At 36.7% G+C, this 18,022-nt stretch overlaps 2 protein-coding genes across 8 annotated transcripts in view; both read left to right on the top strand.

The window, feature by feature from the left end:
- The window catches only part of LOC139976430 (uncharacterized), a 101,288-nt gene extending 99,469 nt beyond the window's left edge, over positions 1 to 1,819 (top strand). For all 7 annotated transcript variants that reach the window (XM_071985148.1, XM_071985151.1, XM_071985150.1 and 4 more), the window contains exon 13: positions 350 to 1,819. In XM_071985148.1, the coding sequence (XP_071841249.1) occupies positions 350 to 723 (374 nt within the window). In that variant the 3' untranslated portion in view covers positions 724 to 1,819. The remainder of the gene's footprint in view (positions 1 to 349) is intronic.
- A 7,389-nt stretch (positions 1,820 to 9,208) lies between these two features.
- Positions 9,209 to 17,885, top strand: LOC139976432 (arylsulfatase J-like). Its single transcript, XM_071985156.1, has 7 exons — positions 9,209 to 9,857; positions 10,738 to 10,924; positions 11,545 to 11,732; positions 12,857 to 13,064; positions 14,346 to 14,595; positions 15,298 to 15,431; positions 15,635 to 17,885. Exons 1-7 carry the CDS (start codon positions 9,597 to 9,599, stop codon positions 15,904 to 15,906), a joined length of 1,500 nt encoding a protein of 499 aa, XP_071841257.1. The 5' UTR covers positions 9,209 to 9,596; the 3' UTR covers positions 15,907 to 17,885.
- The last annotated feature ends 137 nt before the right edge of the window (positions 17,886 to 18,022 follow it).

Below are 18,022 nucleotides of genomic sequence, written 5' to 3' on the forward strand. Positions count from 1 at the left end.
CAATGCATTCCATTCGGTTTTTTTCCATTAACGGTAAATTTCTCCAAATTTTGGACTTCTGTTATCTAAAATTACACGTTACAAGGTGAGCTGCTGTACGGAATTGTGTTGGGATACTAGCGATCATATATGAAAAGGAATCATGCAAAAAGGTTAACTTAATTAAATGACTCCCAGATACTTTGAAAAAAATGTCTTACTTTGCTTTGCATCTCTGATTTGTTTACATTTGTGGAAGCAACTGGCTGAAGCCCAAAGGCGACACATGATGGTTTTATAAAAGAGTGTCATCAGCTTTCTGGCTATTCAATTTTATGGAACTTGTTACCTTTCTTTCATATTTACCCAGATATAACTCTCGAAATATTTGAGAAAAGTCGTAAAAGGGAAAAGATACTGCCGATAAGATCAGTGAAGAGCTTCAACCTCCTGTATAGTGCCACCAGTGGTGGGAGGCGCTCTAAAGCGACAGGCCAACGTTCGAAGTCCATTTCTCCCGTGAGAACCGCAAGGACCTCGACTAACCTAGTGAGAAGTAAAGGTGCAAAGTCAACAATACCACCAAAGAGTTCTGTGCCACCAAAGAGTTCCGTGCCACCGAAGAGTTCTGTTGATAAGGGAACAGGGAAGGTTAAAGTTCCTGTGCCAAATGCAACACCAACCTCTGAGGGGAAGACAGTCGTAACTGACAAGAAAACGGAAGATATCTTCATGAATAAATAGGATTTGGAGATGAGGGTAAAATGGCAATGCAAAAGCTTGTTGGTGAGGTGAAGGTAACAGCTGTAGGTATAAGTAAGATGGTACCTGTAGGAAATTATTGAAGTGAGATAAAAAAGTATTCAAGACTAACTTCATACCAAATGTGTCAAATCCATATATTCAACTTGAAAACATAATATCTTGATACTCTAATCCATATAAGAATACATTCCAGATGGGGGGGGAAAAAAATTATGATATTAATTTTGTGTGACACAATTTTTTTTTTTTTTAAATGGTCAAGGGCAGGTGTGATTCAAATGGTTAATTACCTGCTAGGCAGCAGCCAAAACTTGTGGTGACTATTCAGAACTCTATTGTGTGTAAATATGGCAAGACTTGGTTGAGATGGTGAAAATAAATGTTACATACCAGGTGCGTATCTAGGGGGGGGGCGTTGGGGGCGCGCGCCCCCCGGGTAAGGAAAAGAGGAGAGAAAAAAAAGAGAAGAAAAAAGGGAAAAGGAGGGGAAAAAAGAAAAGGAGGAGAGGAAGGAAGGGAAAAGAAAAAGAAAAAAGAGAGAAAAAGGAGAAAAGGAGGGAGTAGAAGATAGCCAAGACCTCGGGAAGAGAAAGATCCCTATTATATACACAGGGTAGCCAGTGACAGATCAAGGATTACGGAGGGGGTGTGCGCCTCACCCTACCCCTTACCCCGACAACTCCATTTTTGACGTTTCCGTTTTTCCTCTCTCACTAATGTACTTGAACTCGACCGAGTCGTCGGGGAACATAACGCATTTCGGGAAGGGGGCAACCGCCCCCCCTTCGAGCTAGTAATTTAAAAATAGACAATGCTTAGATGCAACTTACAAGGCCTGGGAAGTGTCATTTCCAGCGATCTGGGAGGCATTTTCGGCCAAATTTTTTATTGTACGCTTCGCGCCAACTCATGGTGGCGCTTCGCTTAGATAGTTTGCCTACAGGCTTCGCCCTCCCTTGGCAATTACTCGCTACACGCCTGTTCGAATTTGTAAAGCAAAGAGCAGATATAACATCATATCAATGAGCATTGAAATGCATGTTCCACGATGTACAGCCTAAAAAACTCAATGTGTATAATCAAAGGCGTAGGAGCCAGATTGGATTTGGGGGCTGTAATGACTTGCCCGAAAAAAGAGCCAAAATTTTTCGCGCGCAAAGCGCGCATTCAATATGTCAATGACAATATCATATAGGCAAGATCGGTCATTACATTGTATGGCATCGTGTACCGCACGGTCCGTCAAAGTTGCACAGTATACCGCCGGATGCTAATGTAAACACCCAAATGTCTTATGTAGATGGAGGAAAAGCATACAGATCCATTTATGTCAAAACTCTCTTTTACAGTAGTAATGTCGGCCAAGCTTACAACTTTATTTCAATTACCAAGGAGATCATTTTAAGCTATTCATTGCTATTTATTTTTCTTTCAGTAGGTGCCCAAAAAATGGGAAAACAATTGGGGGGAGGGGGGCTGCAGCCCCCGCATCCTACGGGACCTACGCCTATGAGTGAAGTGTTCGCTTTCGATATACCTGATATCGGAAATATCTGCTATTTTTCTGTTCCTTCATCCAAGTTTTGTAAAAGCCATTATAAGAGGTTGCAATATTTCTACACCAATAAATTAACTGTGTCGGAATTTTCCAAAATTTCCTCACCAACATTCTTCATCATACTTTCCTCCACTCGTTCAATTTTGACCTGTCTGTTAGGGGTTCAAGGAGGTTTTTCTATATTGGTTGTCTATAGATTGAATTTTGTGCAACATTATGGGTATGTTTTCAAGTGATTTTATTCACGAGAAAAGTCAATTTTCAAATTCTCAACAAGTAATGGGCTTAAAACCTTGAAAAGTGGGGCTTTCGGATATTCTGGGCCGTGACGTAGAATAACCTACAAAAGCAATGATCCTAGGACATGCAATGAGGTCTAACATGATGTGTGACTGGTGACAATCTTCAAAAAGGTTATGGATGGAAAAAACTTTTGGGAAATACTTGGTTCTCAGGCAAAAGTGTACATCTGGTTGCTCATTTTCAAGCCCGAGAAGTGCCATTTCCGGTGATCTCGGGGGTATCAAAACCAGAAATTTTCTTGTACGCTCCGCGCCAACCGATGGTGGCGCTCCGCTTAGATAGTAATTCGCGCCCCCCGGGTTAGAAAATCCTGGATACGCGCCTGTATACAGCTTTAAGGGTCATCAGTATCCCCCCCCCTCCCAAAGAAAAATATGCTAGAAAAGTCAGGTAATGGTCACCAATGATCAAATTTCAACAAGCATTTTGGGACACTCTATAAAGTAAATAGTAATCCACACTGAGACATTTAATTGTTTTTTTTTTTAGATTTTTTTTTTACACTCCTGAATGTCTGTGAAAAAAAAAGAGATAAAAGAATCAGAAACCTTCATGAAAGTACTTTTGAAAACTTCTAGCATTTTTTTTAATCTGCTTATATTTGGGGTTGATAATATGATAATGACCTTGTCATTAGCTGTTTAAAATTACAGCTACCACGATTTATTTCTTACCCTCGATTGGGAGAGTAGCTTGTAGAAGCGTATTAATTGTTTTCCTTGTTTCGGCCAGTAGCATAGCTGATGTAATACAAAGTACAAGCTTTATGAAAACAGAATTATTGAAACAATCTTCTTTAAGGAAGATTTGCAGCTTGAGTTTGTTGTTTGTTGTTTTGGTTTTCTGCAAGAATGTTTTAAATTTTTATTATAAAATACACTTACTAATGTGGCTGTGATTTCATTATTAAACGTCTGTATTTTAATATTTGCAGCTTGAGTTTGTTGTTTTAATTTTCTGCGAGAATATTTTGAATTTTTATCATAAAATACACTTACTTATGTTGCTGTGATTTCATTATTAAACGTCTGTATTTTAATATTACAAGGTGACGACTGAAAATGTGACTGAAATAAGCTCTCAAAGTTTCAAACTTGTGATGTTAACTTTCTAATAAGCAAAGCCTAAGAAGAACCTTCTAATGGTTTCTTTATTTTTCAGACTCGTCCTCGAAATTTGTATAAAAAATTAGAGGAAAAGATGGGCTTAGAAGTCAATCCTTCTGTTGCAACTGATTTTTTTGAAGAAAGATTTGTGGTTATTACTGCATTTCTATTTCATTTCATTTTCATTTCATTTATTTTAGTGATTTTAATTTGATTTGTTTGATTTATTTCATAGTCCTGCCTTGACTTTTATTTTGAAGTGTTTTATTCTTGTGATATTATTAAGTATTTATATTTTGTATGATTTCTGTATTTTTATTTAACTTGGCCAGACCACCCTTCCAGAACTTTTTTTAGAAGGATACACACACCCCGCACACGCATACACATTAGAAAATATGTTGAATTGCAAATTGTACTTAAAGATTGTGAGGTATTCTCTAAAGATCTAGAATAATATGTCACTAGATCATGCATTCCATAGGAAAACTGAACATCTTTGAAGTGTGTCTTGGTAAAATCTTTGTTATTCTAAATACATGAATATTTAGCATATTCACATGGTAGACACATATAGGTTTAACATAGCAGTGAAGTTTAAGATTGCTATTTCACAGAGTAACGGTTATAATTCTATACTCGGTTATATTTTTTTTCTTTTCTATCTCACGTTTTCTGGTTGTTGAACAGATCTTTTATCTATTCTTTTCTTTATCTATTTCTTACTCATAAATAACTAGGAAAATATTCACTTAACGAGAATGGAAAGAACTTAAATAATAGCAATTATATATTAAGCATTATTTAGGGGTCTATTCGAACATAAAAAGACTTCATAAAAAGAAATTGTGCCTTTACTATACATAACATTCCCTACATCAAAACCTTGAAATATATATATTTATATTTAATTCATCTGTTGCTTCCATACACTGGAAAATAAAGATTTAACATTCACAAAATATGGTATAATTAAGATATTTTGGGAGGTAATTGTCTATATCTATTTATTTAAATAAAAAGACTTCATAAAGTAAAAGTTTTGCATTTCTTGTGCCTTAACTCTACATAACGTTCCGTACATCAAAACCTTGAAATATATATATTTATATTTAATTCATCTATTGCTTTCATACACTTGAAATAAAGATTCAACATTCACAAAAGTATGGTATTTATCAGATAAGGATATTTTGGGAGGTTATTGTCTTCATCTATTTATTTAAATAAAACTACTTCATAAAGTGATATTTTGCATTTCTTGTGCCTTAACTCTACATAACGTTCCCTACATCAAAACCTTGAAATATATATATTTATATTTAATTCATCTATTGCTTTCATACACTTGAAATAAAGATTTAACATTCACAAAAGTATGGTATTTATCAGATTAAGATATTTTGGGAGGTTATTGTCTATATTTATTTATTTAATTATTTTTTGTAAATCTCTGAAGTATTTGTTTCACACATGAAGGGTACATTGTGTCTTCAGTCTCTACCATAGTTGGTCAAGTTAGCCTTGAATTGTAACCAGTGATATAAAAGTCTTGAATTTTAATACCAAATGGTGGGTGAATATTAATGTGGTATTGTTTTAAATGCTTGGATAAATCGTTAAATTACCTTTCTTCATTTTTGTAGTCTATGAAATATTACTCTTAGATCAAAATTGTTGTTACATTTTGTGTTCTGTTTTAGACATTAAACTGACTTGTTTTCACTGCTTTAAGGATGTTTTCAATCGAATTGTAACCAGTCAAAGTCTTGAACTTACAAGAATGCTTGAAATATATTAATAAACTTTTGTCATACTTGAGCTAGATTCAGATTGAGTAATGATTACAAATACCTGTCATTGCCATCTTCCAATGCCTATCAATATCCTTCCAGCTGAAACTTTGGTCATGTTCAAGTTAACAAAAAGTCATAATGTTTAGCTCTTTTTATTTTACTACAACATTTTACTTATAATTAGTCTCAGTATTATTAACCATAGCCATTCCACAAGAAGTGTTTTATAATCTAGAAATTCACGGAAAAGTTGTGAACTTTAATTCTGTGGACTGCATTTTGTTTGTAAGTGTTCTTGTGTTGTTATATCAACCGTGCATTTACGAATACACTACAGGGCAAACTTTTCTGTCACAAAACCTTTAATATAATAAACGATTTTATCAGAGGCCTTAATGATGTTGGTTTTATTGATGAGGGAGGTCACATATGTTGAGCAAGCTGAAAAGATAAGCTTAGTTGTGTAAGACTGTGATTTTGCAAAATGTAAATTGTTATTAAAATGCAGTTGGCACTGAAAGCATGTTGTGTCTTCAATAATCTTTTGACACAAGAACATTAACACTTTTTTATATTTAAAGAATCACTTGGTCACTGATGTGTTAGTCCAGGCATTAAAATGTTAAGCGATTGGTTTGTAAATTTGAATTACACAACTAAAAGGGTTCTTAAAAAAGTTCTCTCTTCCAATAAAACAGGATGTATCTTGCATTGTTAATATATAACTGATTTAGACCTTAATATTTTGTAAAATTAGATCTTTCCATTGAGTGTCTTGCTGTATCTAAAGGAGATGACCTTTAGTCTGTATGTTAAACTAATTAACCCAGTTGCTTTGATTATTAATGAGTTACTGATGTTTAATGTGTAATATATACATACTTAGTAGATAGTAGTAGTATTTATTTTTCCGATCTGCAAGATAACAAAAAGAAGTTTGTTCTCTGATGCAGTCGTCCTTTAATTGACATCATTTTTTTGTACTATACAAGCCTATAGCCAATACTATGCATTTCAACATACAGTATTCCATTTTTTCCTACCTTGATATTATCATCTTGTTTTAATACTTTTTCTCTTCATCTTCACCTTGACTTATGTCTAGATAGTATTTATAAATTAACATCCAGTATTAATATTAGTCAGCTCGGGAATCTGCTAACTGGACCAGCAGCTCCCCGGCCCTACATCCCCTCCCCCTCCACGGTCAGTTCAATTCTGTGTATGTAGCTGGCTAACTCAATGATCATCAACCATAATGCCCCAAATGTTAATTATGATGCTGGAACTTGCTCTAAGTTTCTCTTTAATCTATTTTCTTGACAGCTCACGTTTGCACAGTATCACAGTCTGGTAATACCATATACTTGACTCCAGTGGCGGAGCTAGGGGTGTTGGTCAGGGGGGCAAGAATGGTCTGTAGGGGCGCTTTTGGCACTATCTAAGCAGAGCGCCACCACAGGTTGGCGCGGAGCGTACAGAAAATTTTTGAGTAAAGATACTCCCTAGATCGCCGGAAATGACCCTTTCCGGGCCTTGCTAATTTCCAGATAAACGAAGAATAAATAGGTGTCATCGCCATTTTGTCAGAAAATTACACCAACAAAATGTGACAAATGTCAATAGGTATTTGAGAGCGCAATTAAAAAAACAATAATTGCGAATAAGTAAAAAGTGATAAAAAGCTGAAAAGGGCGCCAGCAGTCCATTTGAGTCTGTCAGGGGGGGGGGGGGAATCCGCTCCCTCTGACTGTATGGACGCTCTGCCACTGCTTGACCCGTAAAGGAAAGTTGAGCTCGGTACCTTAAAAAACAGAATCCCTCCCTTTAATTCATCAGAATTGCACCAGCAGCAAATAATGAAAATTCACATTTAAAGTTTGCAAATAAGACGTTCAAATTTTACGGGACACAAACTCTTTGTATCGTTCTCAATGACAACTGGTTGTAACCACACCTTGAAATATGTCCGATCACGTTTTTGGCAAATTTTCGACCAAAATGCAATTTTAAATTAGACAATTAAATGGGTGTTTCTTCAAGATGCTGTGATCGGGATAGTAAAAATAAATTGACAAATTCCATCTCTAACTGACCATTTTCGTGGTCTTTCTTACATATTTGGGGACCAACATACTAGACTTTACCTTTAACGTGAGACTTGAAAATTGAAACGATAAGAAAGGTCAATGCTTTGATGGTACCAAAGTTAAGTGAGGACATACATGCATTGCTCAGTTCCATATGTGTAACCTTGACAAAAAATGTGAGCTAGTTCTTATCGTGAAACTGTCAACAAAATACAAAAATAAACAGAGCATGTTCCAGGTATTGATAGCTAATAATAGCATATCTAGTTGTTTGTTTGTCCTTTGGTCCCCATTAGTACCTTTATGTTTATTATATGTCAACATTAATTATTATTGATGTTAACAGCTGATTGATGTGAGTTTTGTTTATAGTTTTTGGTACAGTTTTGTTTTGAATTTAATTGTGACTATTAAACTATACTAAAAAATGTCATGAATGCATATTTTCTACTTCTTTTTTATGTGTTTGCTTTCTCTTTATAAGTTATTAGTTGGTCATTGCAATTTTTTTAAACAGTTTTATGTTGATAATTGTCATTTTCATTGATATGGATTTTCATGGAAATGAGGTTTGTAGCCAGGCATGTCCATGTTCAAGCTTTGGCTAAATGCCAAAAAAGTCACGCAACACTCTCTCAAGCTTTCCCCTCCCCTTCATCCTGCCATCCCTCCCTGCTCACCTTCCTTTGTCCCTGAACATGGTAGAATCCATCCAACTATTTAATACTAATTAATAAACACAAAACGTTATCAGAACATTTTTAAAAGAGCCTCTAAAATATGTTTTTATAACGTTTAATGTGGTGTTATAAAAACGTTGGCATAACGTTTTTATGAAATATTAATGTTATATTGATGTTTTAACAAAAAAATGTTTTGAAATAAAGCCTGAAAACGTTTTCGTGACATATTTATTACACCACAAATAACGTTATCAACACAAAAGACGAAACGTTTTAATAACGTTTTAAAAACGTTTTTGTGTGATACCCTAGTACCTCATTTAGTAGATTGGGTATCAAATCAAGCTAACTGTGTGTATAACAGGGTGCTTTCATGCATGAAAAAACTCATTTAACTTCATGTCTACAAGAGAATCATGGCTTGCCTAATTTCAAAAAACTTTTTTTTTGGGGGGGGGTGAGGAGAAATTTTCAATTCGGTTGGCTTAGACTATTAAACCTTGTGATGCATCTGGGGTCGAGTTTCAAGATGGACATTGGGGAAAACTTGAAACCAGTGGGGCCGGGCCTTGAAAGTAGAAACATGCGGTCCCGAGTCAGTATGCCAGTAGGGCTGTCTGCCCCTGCAATGTATCAACTCCGAATGGTACTTGAAAAGGGTTTGCAGTATCAGCAGGCTTTGGACAGTCTGATTATTTTCCTCGTTTATAGATCAAATATAAATTTGACGACATTCTCATTTTTGCGAAGCTGTCCATTGAGAAATATATTCTGAAGAAAAAACAGCTTAGCAAAAAGTATTACTGATGAAAGCAGTATCATAACATTCAGGGTGACTGCATAGTCAATACATTAACGTGACCTTAAAAGTTACAGTCAGGGTTGATGCTGCTGTTTTATACAAATAACAAAACAATGACGCATGTGATGACTGAACAGGGCCAGCCATGATCGATCGGTATTCATAACAGAAGATTGGTCTGAAGGAAACCCTGCCTACAACACATTGTGGAATAATTGATTGGAAACCGATCAATAATTGCAAAGATTCTTAGGCATTGGAAGACATCAATAAGTTCTACACAGAAATTTCGGTTGCATGCGTAAGCTTACCAATAGTAGCACAGTGTACGCAAATGAAAACTCTTTGACTAGACTGTTATGCCTGTGGAAGGTTACGCTGGCTATAGATAACAGTACTACTCTACTGTGTATATCTTTAGAATGAGAGCCTAGGCAGTTTCTCTGAAACGTTCATTATCATTGGTAATTTGGTAGGCCAATTGCTAGTACAACAAAGTTGCAGGAAGGTAAACATGATGATAAGCAGGCCCAAGATAGCATTTTGGGTCACAATTTTTTTGAGTGGTATTGTCATCTGTACCTCTCAGAAATTGCCCAATATTGTTTTCATTCTGGCCGATGACCTCGGCTACAATGACGTTAGTTATCATGGTTCTGAGATCCAGACGCCTAACATGGACAAACTTGCCAAAGATGGCGTGAAGTTAGAAAACTACTATGTGCAACCGATTTGTTCACCAACAAGGAGCCAGCTGTTGAGTGGAAAATATCAGGTTAGTTATTATCCTAGCCAAACGTTTGGCGGAGGTCCTCCGAGTTGCAAACTTGCGTATTTGGTGGATCTTCACTGAACAATGTAGCCCAAAGTCAGGTGGCCTGTTTTATTTTAGATGATACTATCAAGAGAGTGGCTGATAGGTGACCAGTACTCGTCCTACTGTGATTATGCCACGTACCGTAAAAGTTGTTGTTGACACATGTATTCCCAGGACTGGGACCATGTCCTGAAACACTTGTTAGTACTACTGTAGTAACTATAATAATAATAATAATCACCAGTTATGTTTACGACCTGTGAGTGACCACAAATGTGGGAGAAACCCACAAGGGTGCCGGATTACAACTAACACGTCGGGTGGCTTCCAATTCAACATTTTTACAGTAACTCAAATTTGGAACCTTTTCAATTTAGAAAGTCATTTCAGATGGGAAAACTGTAGATTGATCTTGGATGAAAACCCCACCTTACCCGCTGGGTATCAAACCCGGAACCTCCCAATCGCAAAGCCTCATTGCTTCAAATGCCACCGCCTTTATCCAATTGGCCACAGCACTAGGCCTAGCCTAGGCTGATATGACATTAACTGACCACCTAACATTACATTCTGTTAATGCTTTTGTTACTGCTGCATTGATTTTACTGCCTTTCCCACCCCTCCCCAAAAAAGTGCTCATTTAAATCTGCCTCTGTTTACCCTGTTTGTTAGGCCTATGCATCTTTATAAACACTATAAATGTACTGTAGCCAATCAAATTCTAGAGCAGAAATGTTAACAAACTTAGGTTTGTAGCTTAGTCTCACAGAAGGTACGACTTAGGACAATTCACTATGATTACTGACTTTTCTTTATTTTAATTTTTTTCATCTTCCAGATACATACTGGCCTTCAGCATGGGTACATACTACCAGCTCAACCTCACTGTTTGCCTACTGATGTACCAACCCTACCTGGTAAACTGAAAGAGGCAGGCTATGCCACACACATGGTTGGCAAATGGCATCTAGGATTTTACAAAAAGGAATGTTTGCCACAAAACAGGGGCTTCGATTCATTTTTCGGTATGTGCTTTATTTAATATAACTGCAGTTGAAGGTTTATTAATTAAAAAATTTGTGCTGCTTCTTGCCATTTTTTTTTGGTTAAAAATTTAAGAGCTTTAGTCTGTGTTGTATTTCACTCCCGGGAATTATTTAATATAATATTACAATGACAGCTCTTTGGTTACAAATAATTCACATGTTGTTGAGAGCTAGAGCATAAACAATCCCAGTATGGAGTTTATAAATCTTTCATTATGATTCTTCTTTGACTTTGTCTAAATATTGCATTTTTAATAATCTCCCGCCTTGTAAAATTGGAGAGCTGTAACTTGATATTAATAATCTGCCATTTTCACAGAATATTCTTTAAAGGGGGTGAAACAAAAAGCGAAAAGAAAAATGTGACTGAAATTATAACCGACCTGTAATTGAGCCTTCAAGCAACTTTCATATTATATGGTTAAACATATTTTGCAAACATTGGTGAATCATCGGCACAATCAAACAAATGACATTTACTTACGAAAACTAAAAGACAGAACTCACAATGTTGACCTCATTGCTGCATGTTTGGTAATAAATATCCTGTCCAGGTTTAGATTGTCCCTCACGGTCTGCCAAATATATTCTCTCATTAGGTTACCTGACCGGTTCTGAGGACTATTACACTCACTTCCGTCCAGGTGATGCTGTAACCAGCAAGCATTGGTTAGGGTATGACCTCTGGGATAACGACGCCCCATTCTGGCCGGCGATCGGAAACTATTCTGTGTTTGTTTTCAACGACAAGATCAATAATATCATTGATAAACATGATCAGAATAAGGTGAGGAAAAGAAGAAGAAACAGAAAATATGTGTCTAAATGCTTACTCTCCATCGGTTTGCTCTGTACATATTGATGAGCCCAGAATCACTGTCCATTGTTCTCATTTCCATCCCCTTTCCACCATCTTCTCTTCGGTCAAATTTGTATTAGGGTCTATAGGAGTTCCCAGTTAGTTTCTATAAGGGCAAGATAGCAGAAGAATTAAATGGAGCAAAAGGCCACAGAGAACCAAAATCCCACTTTATACCTGAAGTGAGCAATGTGTTGGGTAGGGCTGCTAGGGCAAGTAGAAAGACTGCTCCAGCCTTAATTCCTTAAGGGCCCCACATTCCCGATAAGAGTAAAGTTGTTGTTGTAATTTTATTTTTTGCGCCTGGTGGAATGAAATCTTTTCCCATGTCCCAGATTGGATAGCAGGTTGCCTATTGATAACCACTAAACTTGCTTGTGATTTCCTTAGAAGCAGGTTTAATTTTAGAGGAATGATGAAAAAAAAAAACAAATTGAGTACATAGGGAGTGGAGACTGTCTATTTGCTGAATTGATTTACAAGAAATTTATCCAAATTTCAGATTAAAAGAAAAGATGCAAAAATTGGTATTGGTTATGATGTATTTGGCCATCAGTAAAATCGAAGGGGGCTCGTTTGAAAAAAAAATGTTTAGGTAATCAGTGCTCGTACATTCAGACGCCTTGAGTTTAGTTTAGGTGTGGCTTGATGAATATTCATAATTGCATGAGTTGCTGCTTAATGATAGTTTACATTGATCATTAGTTTGGTATTTAAATATGATTCTTTTTTAATCTGATGGAAAGGTGAGTTCTGAGAAACAGTTTTTTCCTGCCCCCCCCTTTTTTAATTTTTTATTTTGTTAACTTAAGAAAATTCAGTAGGGATGGACAGTCCTTTCACTTTGGCAGTAATGGAACTACATAGTCAAAATGTTGTACTTGTTGTTGGCCTGTTGTTTCTTGCTTATACTATGCAGTACATTTTCTAAATACTCATTTCTGACATGAAGTCAAAGGAATTAGCATAAAAATGACTTCTGATTCTATTATCAAATGAATTAGGAATGTTTTAGGAAAAATTGCTTTTAAATCTGTTGTTCCTCTTTACAGCCGTTGTTCCTCTATGTGCCCTTCCAATCGGTTCATGCACCCCTAGCGGTTCCAGATAAATACCTCGAACCTTACAAGGACATCCAGGACAGAAACAGAAGGTTATATGCAGGTATGACCACCTGTATGGATGAGGCCATTGGCAACATTGTTGGCAAGCTGAAGACGGCTGGGATGTGGGACAACACCGTCTTAGTGTTTTCTACAGGTGCGGTACAGTCTCGACCCGAATTTATTCATTTGTAATTTCCTTTAATAGCTCCGATGTTTAGTCTGCTTTATAAAGTTTCCCCGAGGGAGCTCACAGCAGAAAGCAGGGTTTGATTCAACTTTAAGTGGAGTCATCATTTGTATGCTCAACGACCTTGGCATCAAACAGAGTCAAGTTCTGTACCGTTATGACAAAAAAAATATAATATAATAAAATACAGTGGTTCATAGAGTGAGATAAGCATAGAATTCTTTAGTTTAGTACTCTTTCAACAGATTTGAAAACAAAACCTCTGGATTTCTCAGGATGCATCTTTCTATCTTGTTTGAGCCTCTGATTGGATTTTAAAAATATGTCCAGATTTTTGGTACTTCAGAGGAATTAAATTTTCTTGAAACAGATTGGACTAAGTTGAGCACAGTAGTAATATAATTCACCTGGTTTGGTCAAACATTGAGTTGAACCAATTTTTGCTTCAGATTTGATTCAAATTTTTATGCATGAAATAGCCTCCAAAATCAAGTAATTTTTTGTCACAAAGGGAAGGGTCCCTTTCCTTAGGCCCCTTTTCACACCATGACCACTTGCCATCATTTTTTCTCTTCAGATAAAATACAGTAAGACCTTTCCCTCCCACATGTAAAATTGATATATTAAGTATTGACAAAGTGTGAGTAACAACTACCCGTCACCACTTTTATGAACTATGGCTGGCTAAAATCTCAGGAATGTCTGTTCAATAAACTTATGATATGGCTTTTCATTATTTTCATGAAAGATGTATGAATTGAATCATTGTTGAAATGGATTTGTTCATTGACTAAAACAGGCCTTTATCTACTGCACAGATGGACAAAACTTCAATATGAAGAAAAGGAAAAACTTTTCATAAGAGTAAAGACTTAACATATATTAAACTGACTGTGAAATTGTGAGAAATTGAACTGAAACCATCAAAGAAATATTTGGCTAAAAGTTCAAAAGCTAGTGAATTAAATGTTACAAGATCTTTGCTCTCATAATTGTATTTATTGAGGGTTTACTCTTTTTAAAATATAATTTCAAGGTTCTAATTAAGCTACTGCTGGGATGAGGGGGGAGGGGGGGGGCTGGAGGAGTTGCAAGTAAAGAGCTAAGCTCATTACCAAAACTATGGCTAACCTTTATTCAACATGGCAAGGTGCTGTATTTAATCACTGATTCCTCAAGTGAGGATGTTATGCATTTGTGTTTTTGGTGTATGTGAGGTAATATTGAGGTTGTTTTTTCTTCATTTAGACAATGGTGGGGAAGTGTCACAAGGAGGGAATAACTGGCCACTAAGAGGCTGGAAGCATTCGTACTGGGAAGGAGGAATCCGTGGCGTGGGATTTGTCAACAGTGAACTCCTGCCCTCGGAGGTTAAAGGTACAATCAGCAGAGATCTGATTCACGTCAGTGATTGGTTCCCTACTCTTGTCCACGGGGTGGCTGGACTTCCCGTTAATGACACAGAACTGGATGGCTTTGATATGTGGGATTCTCTGAGGTAAGCAATATTGAGTCAACTAGGTTTGGGAGGAGGGAGATGCTGGATTGTTTGAACATCTGTTTTCTCTTTATTTAAAATTTCTATGTTTGTTTCAATTTATCACTGAAGGTCCTTGAATTTCAGGCTTTTTGTCCTCTTATTTGCCCCCTTGTCTTCTCATCTATCCCATTGTCCTCTTATATGCCCCATTGTCTTCTCACCTGCCCCATTGTCCTCTTATTTGTCCCATTGTCTTCTCATCTGTCCCATTGACTTCTCACTTGTGCCATTGTCCTCTTATTTACTACATTGTCTCCTCATCTATCCCTTTGTCTTCTCACCTGCCCCATTGTCCTCTTATTTGTCCCATTGTCTTCTCATCTGTCCCATTGACTTCTCACTTGTGCCATTGTCCTCTTATTTACTACATTGTCTCCTCATCTATCCCTTTATCTTCTCACCTGCCCCATTGTCCTCTTATTTGTCCCATTGTCTTCTCATCTGTCCCATTGTCTTCTCACTTGTGCGATTGTCCTTTTATTTGTCCCATTGTCTTTTCATCTCTCCCATTGTCTTCTCATCTGCCCCCTTGTCCTCTTATCTACCACATTGTCTTCTCAGCTGCCCTTTGCTCTTTGTATTATATTCCGTGAAATCCATGCTACTTTCTTTTATTTTCTCTGTTCTTTGGTTTTTTCTTCTTCTCTGCATATATAACAGGTCTCTGAAGTCACCACCAAGGACAGAGCTGTTGCATAATATTGACCCCTGGCCAAACCAATCAGCAGTCTTCAACACTAACATGACTGCTGCTATAAGGGTTGGTGATTGGAAGCTACTCACTGGTAGTCCCGGTAAGTTATTTACCAAGGTATTCAGTGTTTGTCCCAGATACAGTGATTGATGATATTAAACGGTGGAAAGGTTAAAATTAAGAGCATGGACTTTGAGGGGGTGGGGGAGGGGGGAAATGTTTTTTCACTGAGGGACCCTGGTTGTGGGGGACATAGGGTAAGCAGACATTGACTATGCTGTCATCTTTGGTACTCATCTGCAGGTGACAACAACGGACAATGGATCGCACCTCCTGGGTCTGGTATCAAACCACACCGCCCTCTGTCTATCCCAGGACAAAAGATCTGGCTCTTCAACATTACAGCCGATCCTTTCGAGCAAAAAGAGGTTTCCAGTCAGTACCCAGAGGTTGTAACTTCTCTTCTAAATAAGCTGGCAGGTTATTATAATGGCTCAGTGCCTGTGGTTTACCCCAAGGAGACAATGAAGGCTTCACCAGCGCTGAACCAAGGTCGGTGGGGACCCTGGGAGTAGTAGTGCATTGTTCTTGAGAAATCATATTATGGAATATTTGTCGTATTTGTTTTTCGTCAGTTCCTCATGTCAGTGTTTATAGGTGTTTGTATATACTAACCATTAATGATGAGAATTCTGTAGTGTCATTTCAAGAAGTCAAAATAGGCCCAGGTCTTGATTTTTGGGCAGTGAAAGAGGATGTGTTCCAAAAGTGGAAATTTTATTAATTTTCCTTCAAAAGAAGAATAAAACATACAATAATTCAAAATTTTGGGCTCTTTTTGAGTAATTTGAGACATTTACTCTGCCCAAATGGTTGATCGACGATCGTAGTGATCAACTATTTTCATAATTGTTCATCTTGAAGTTGAGTAAGTCAAACAATAATCTGAACAAAATAATATTAGTTTTTAAACGGATGGTCCGGGGACTATGGCCCGTGACCAAAAAAGTCAGTCACAAAAGTTTTTGGGTGGGTCGCTTGATTTTTCTAGACGGTGGAAAATTTTATCCACAGTTATTGGAGCTTGTTGACAGAGTTCCCTTTAGTTAGTCTTTGAACAGAAAGATGATAGTCCAAGCTGGTTTTCATGCATTGTGGGCCCCAAATTCTGAGCAGTGGGGGTCTGGTGGGTCATGGGCCTTAAAGGTTGCAGACTGCTGACTGATAAAGTGATGTGATATCTGATTAAATGTCAGGAAGACAAAAGTCTGGTGACATATGATCAAAGTTATTACACCTCTTAATATTCTCACCTATGAAAGGTTGTCTTCTGAAACATGAAATTGTGCCTTTATTTTGGAGGCAACATGATTTGAAAGCATCTGCTCTTAAGATGATTATAAATACACTATATTCCACCATAGATTTTTCACTGCCTTATTCACTAACATGTCATTTGCATCTAAGATGCCTATATGTGTATATATTTTTTTTTTACATTACCATAACAGTCTTTCTACATTTGTACTTATTGTGAACTTGATTGTGCCTCTAAAGAGTGTATTGATGTCCTATGTACCATGTTCACACCACATTTTCCAAATTGAGACAAAGCTTAATTGTGTCTATCCAATTGAAAGGGACATCCAGTTGTCATGACAATAGGATATCACCATGATAAATAATGATGCTTTTATATGAGGACAATTTTTTTTTTTTAGAGTTTTTTTGTAAAGTATTGTCTAATGCTTATTATTAAGTTGGATATTATTGTAACAAATATTTGGCATACCATCAACCTTGGAGGCTTGATAAAAAGTAAGTTCATTTTACAAATATTTTCTTGTAACTAGAGGATACTAACCATGACCTCTCCCCCTGCCCTCTCCCCTGCCCTCTCCCCTGCCCTCTCCCCTGCCCTCTCCCTTGCCCTCTCCTTGCCCTCTCCCTTGCCCTCTCCCTTGCCCTCTCCCTGTCTTTACTCCATCTGGAATCATTATGTCTGTAAATTCGATTTAGGCTTTGGGAAAAATCTTCCTTTTGTACGCAGTTTTGTCTTAGTCATTTTGGATCAATCTTTTTGAAAAGATATTTTTTCATAAATATAAATCATGCACAATCAACTTTAAAAGCCCCTTTGGTTTCCTTGGTAATTCAGTGGTATTATTTTATCAGTTTCTCTATTACTTATGTACAACCACCCGCAGGTTTGAGAACGATAAAGGGAAAAAATAGCAGTATTAACCCCTGTGGATTTCAGTCATTTGGTTTAAATAAAAAAAACAATTTTTGTCTCTATGGATACCACTAATATTTAAAGCAAGCTTGTAGGACAAAAATTATAAATTTCTTCTGTATTTTAGTTCATGCATTTTTTTTTCTAGAACTATTTCTAGAACTTTTTTGTTTTTCTCGAAAGCTTGAGCTGTTCATTTCTGCCATTAAAATGAAGGGCTGTGTAGTTTTCATAGAATTGTTTTTGATGTTATTTTCTATGAATATAGTCATTTTTATACATGTTGGTCTTTCACGTCAAATAAAAAGGAACATTGAACTTTATAGTATTAAACAATTGAGTCATCTTTATTGCTGAGACTTTTGTGAAGTTTCTGCAGAATCTAGAAACATGAAAAATCATACCAATCGAAGGTTTTATTTATTCACATTTTCAAATTTTTGATTCCTTGCTAC

Source organism: Apostichopus japonicus, chromosome 11, assembly GCF_037975245.1.
Source record: "Apostichopus japonicus isolate 1M-3 chromosome 11, ASM3797524v1, whole genome shotgun sequence".
NCBI lineage: Eukaryota > Metazoa > Echinodermata > Holothuroidea > Aspidochirotida > Stichopodidae > Apostichopus > Apostichopus japonicus.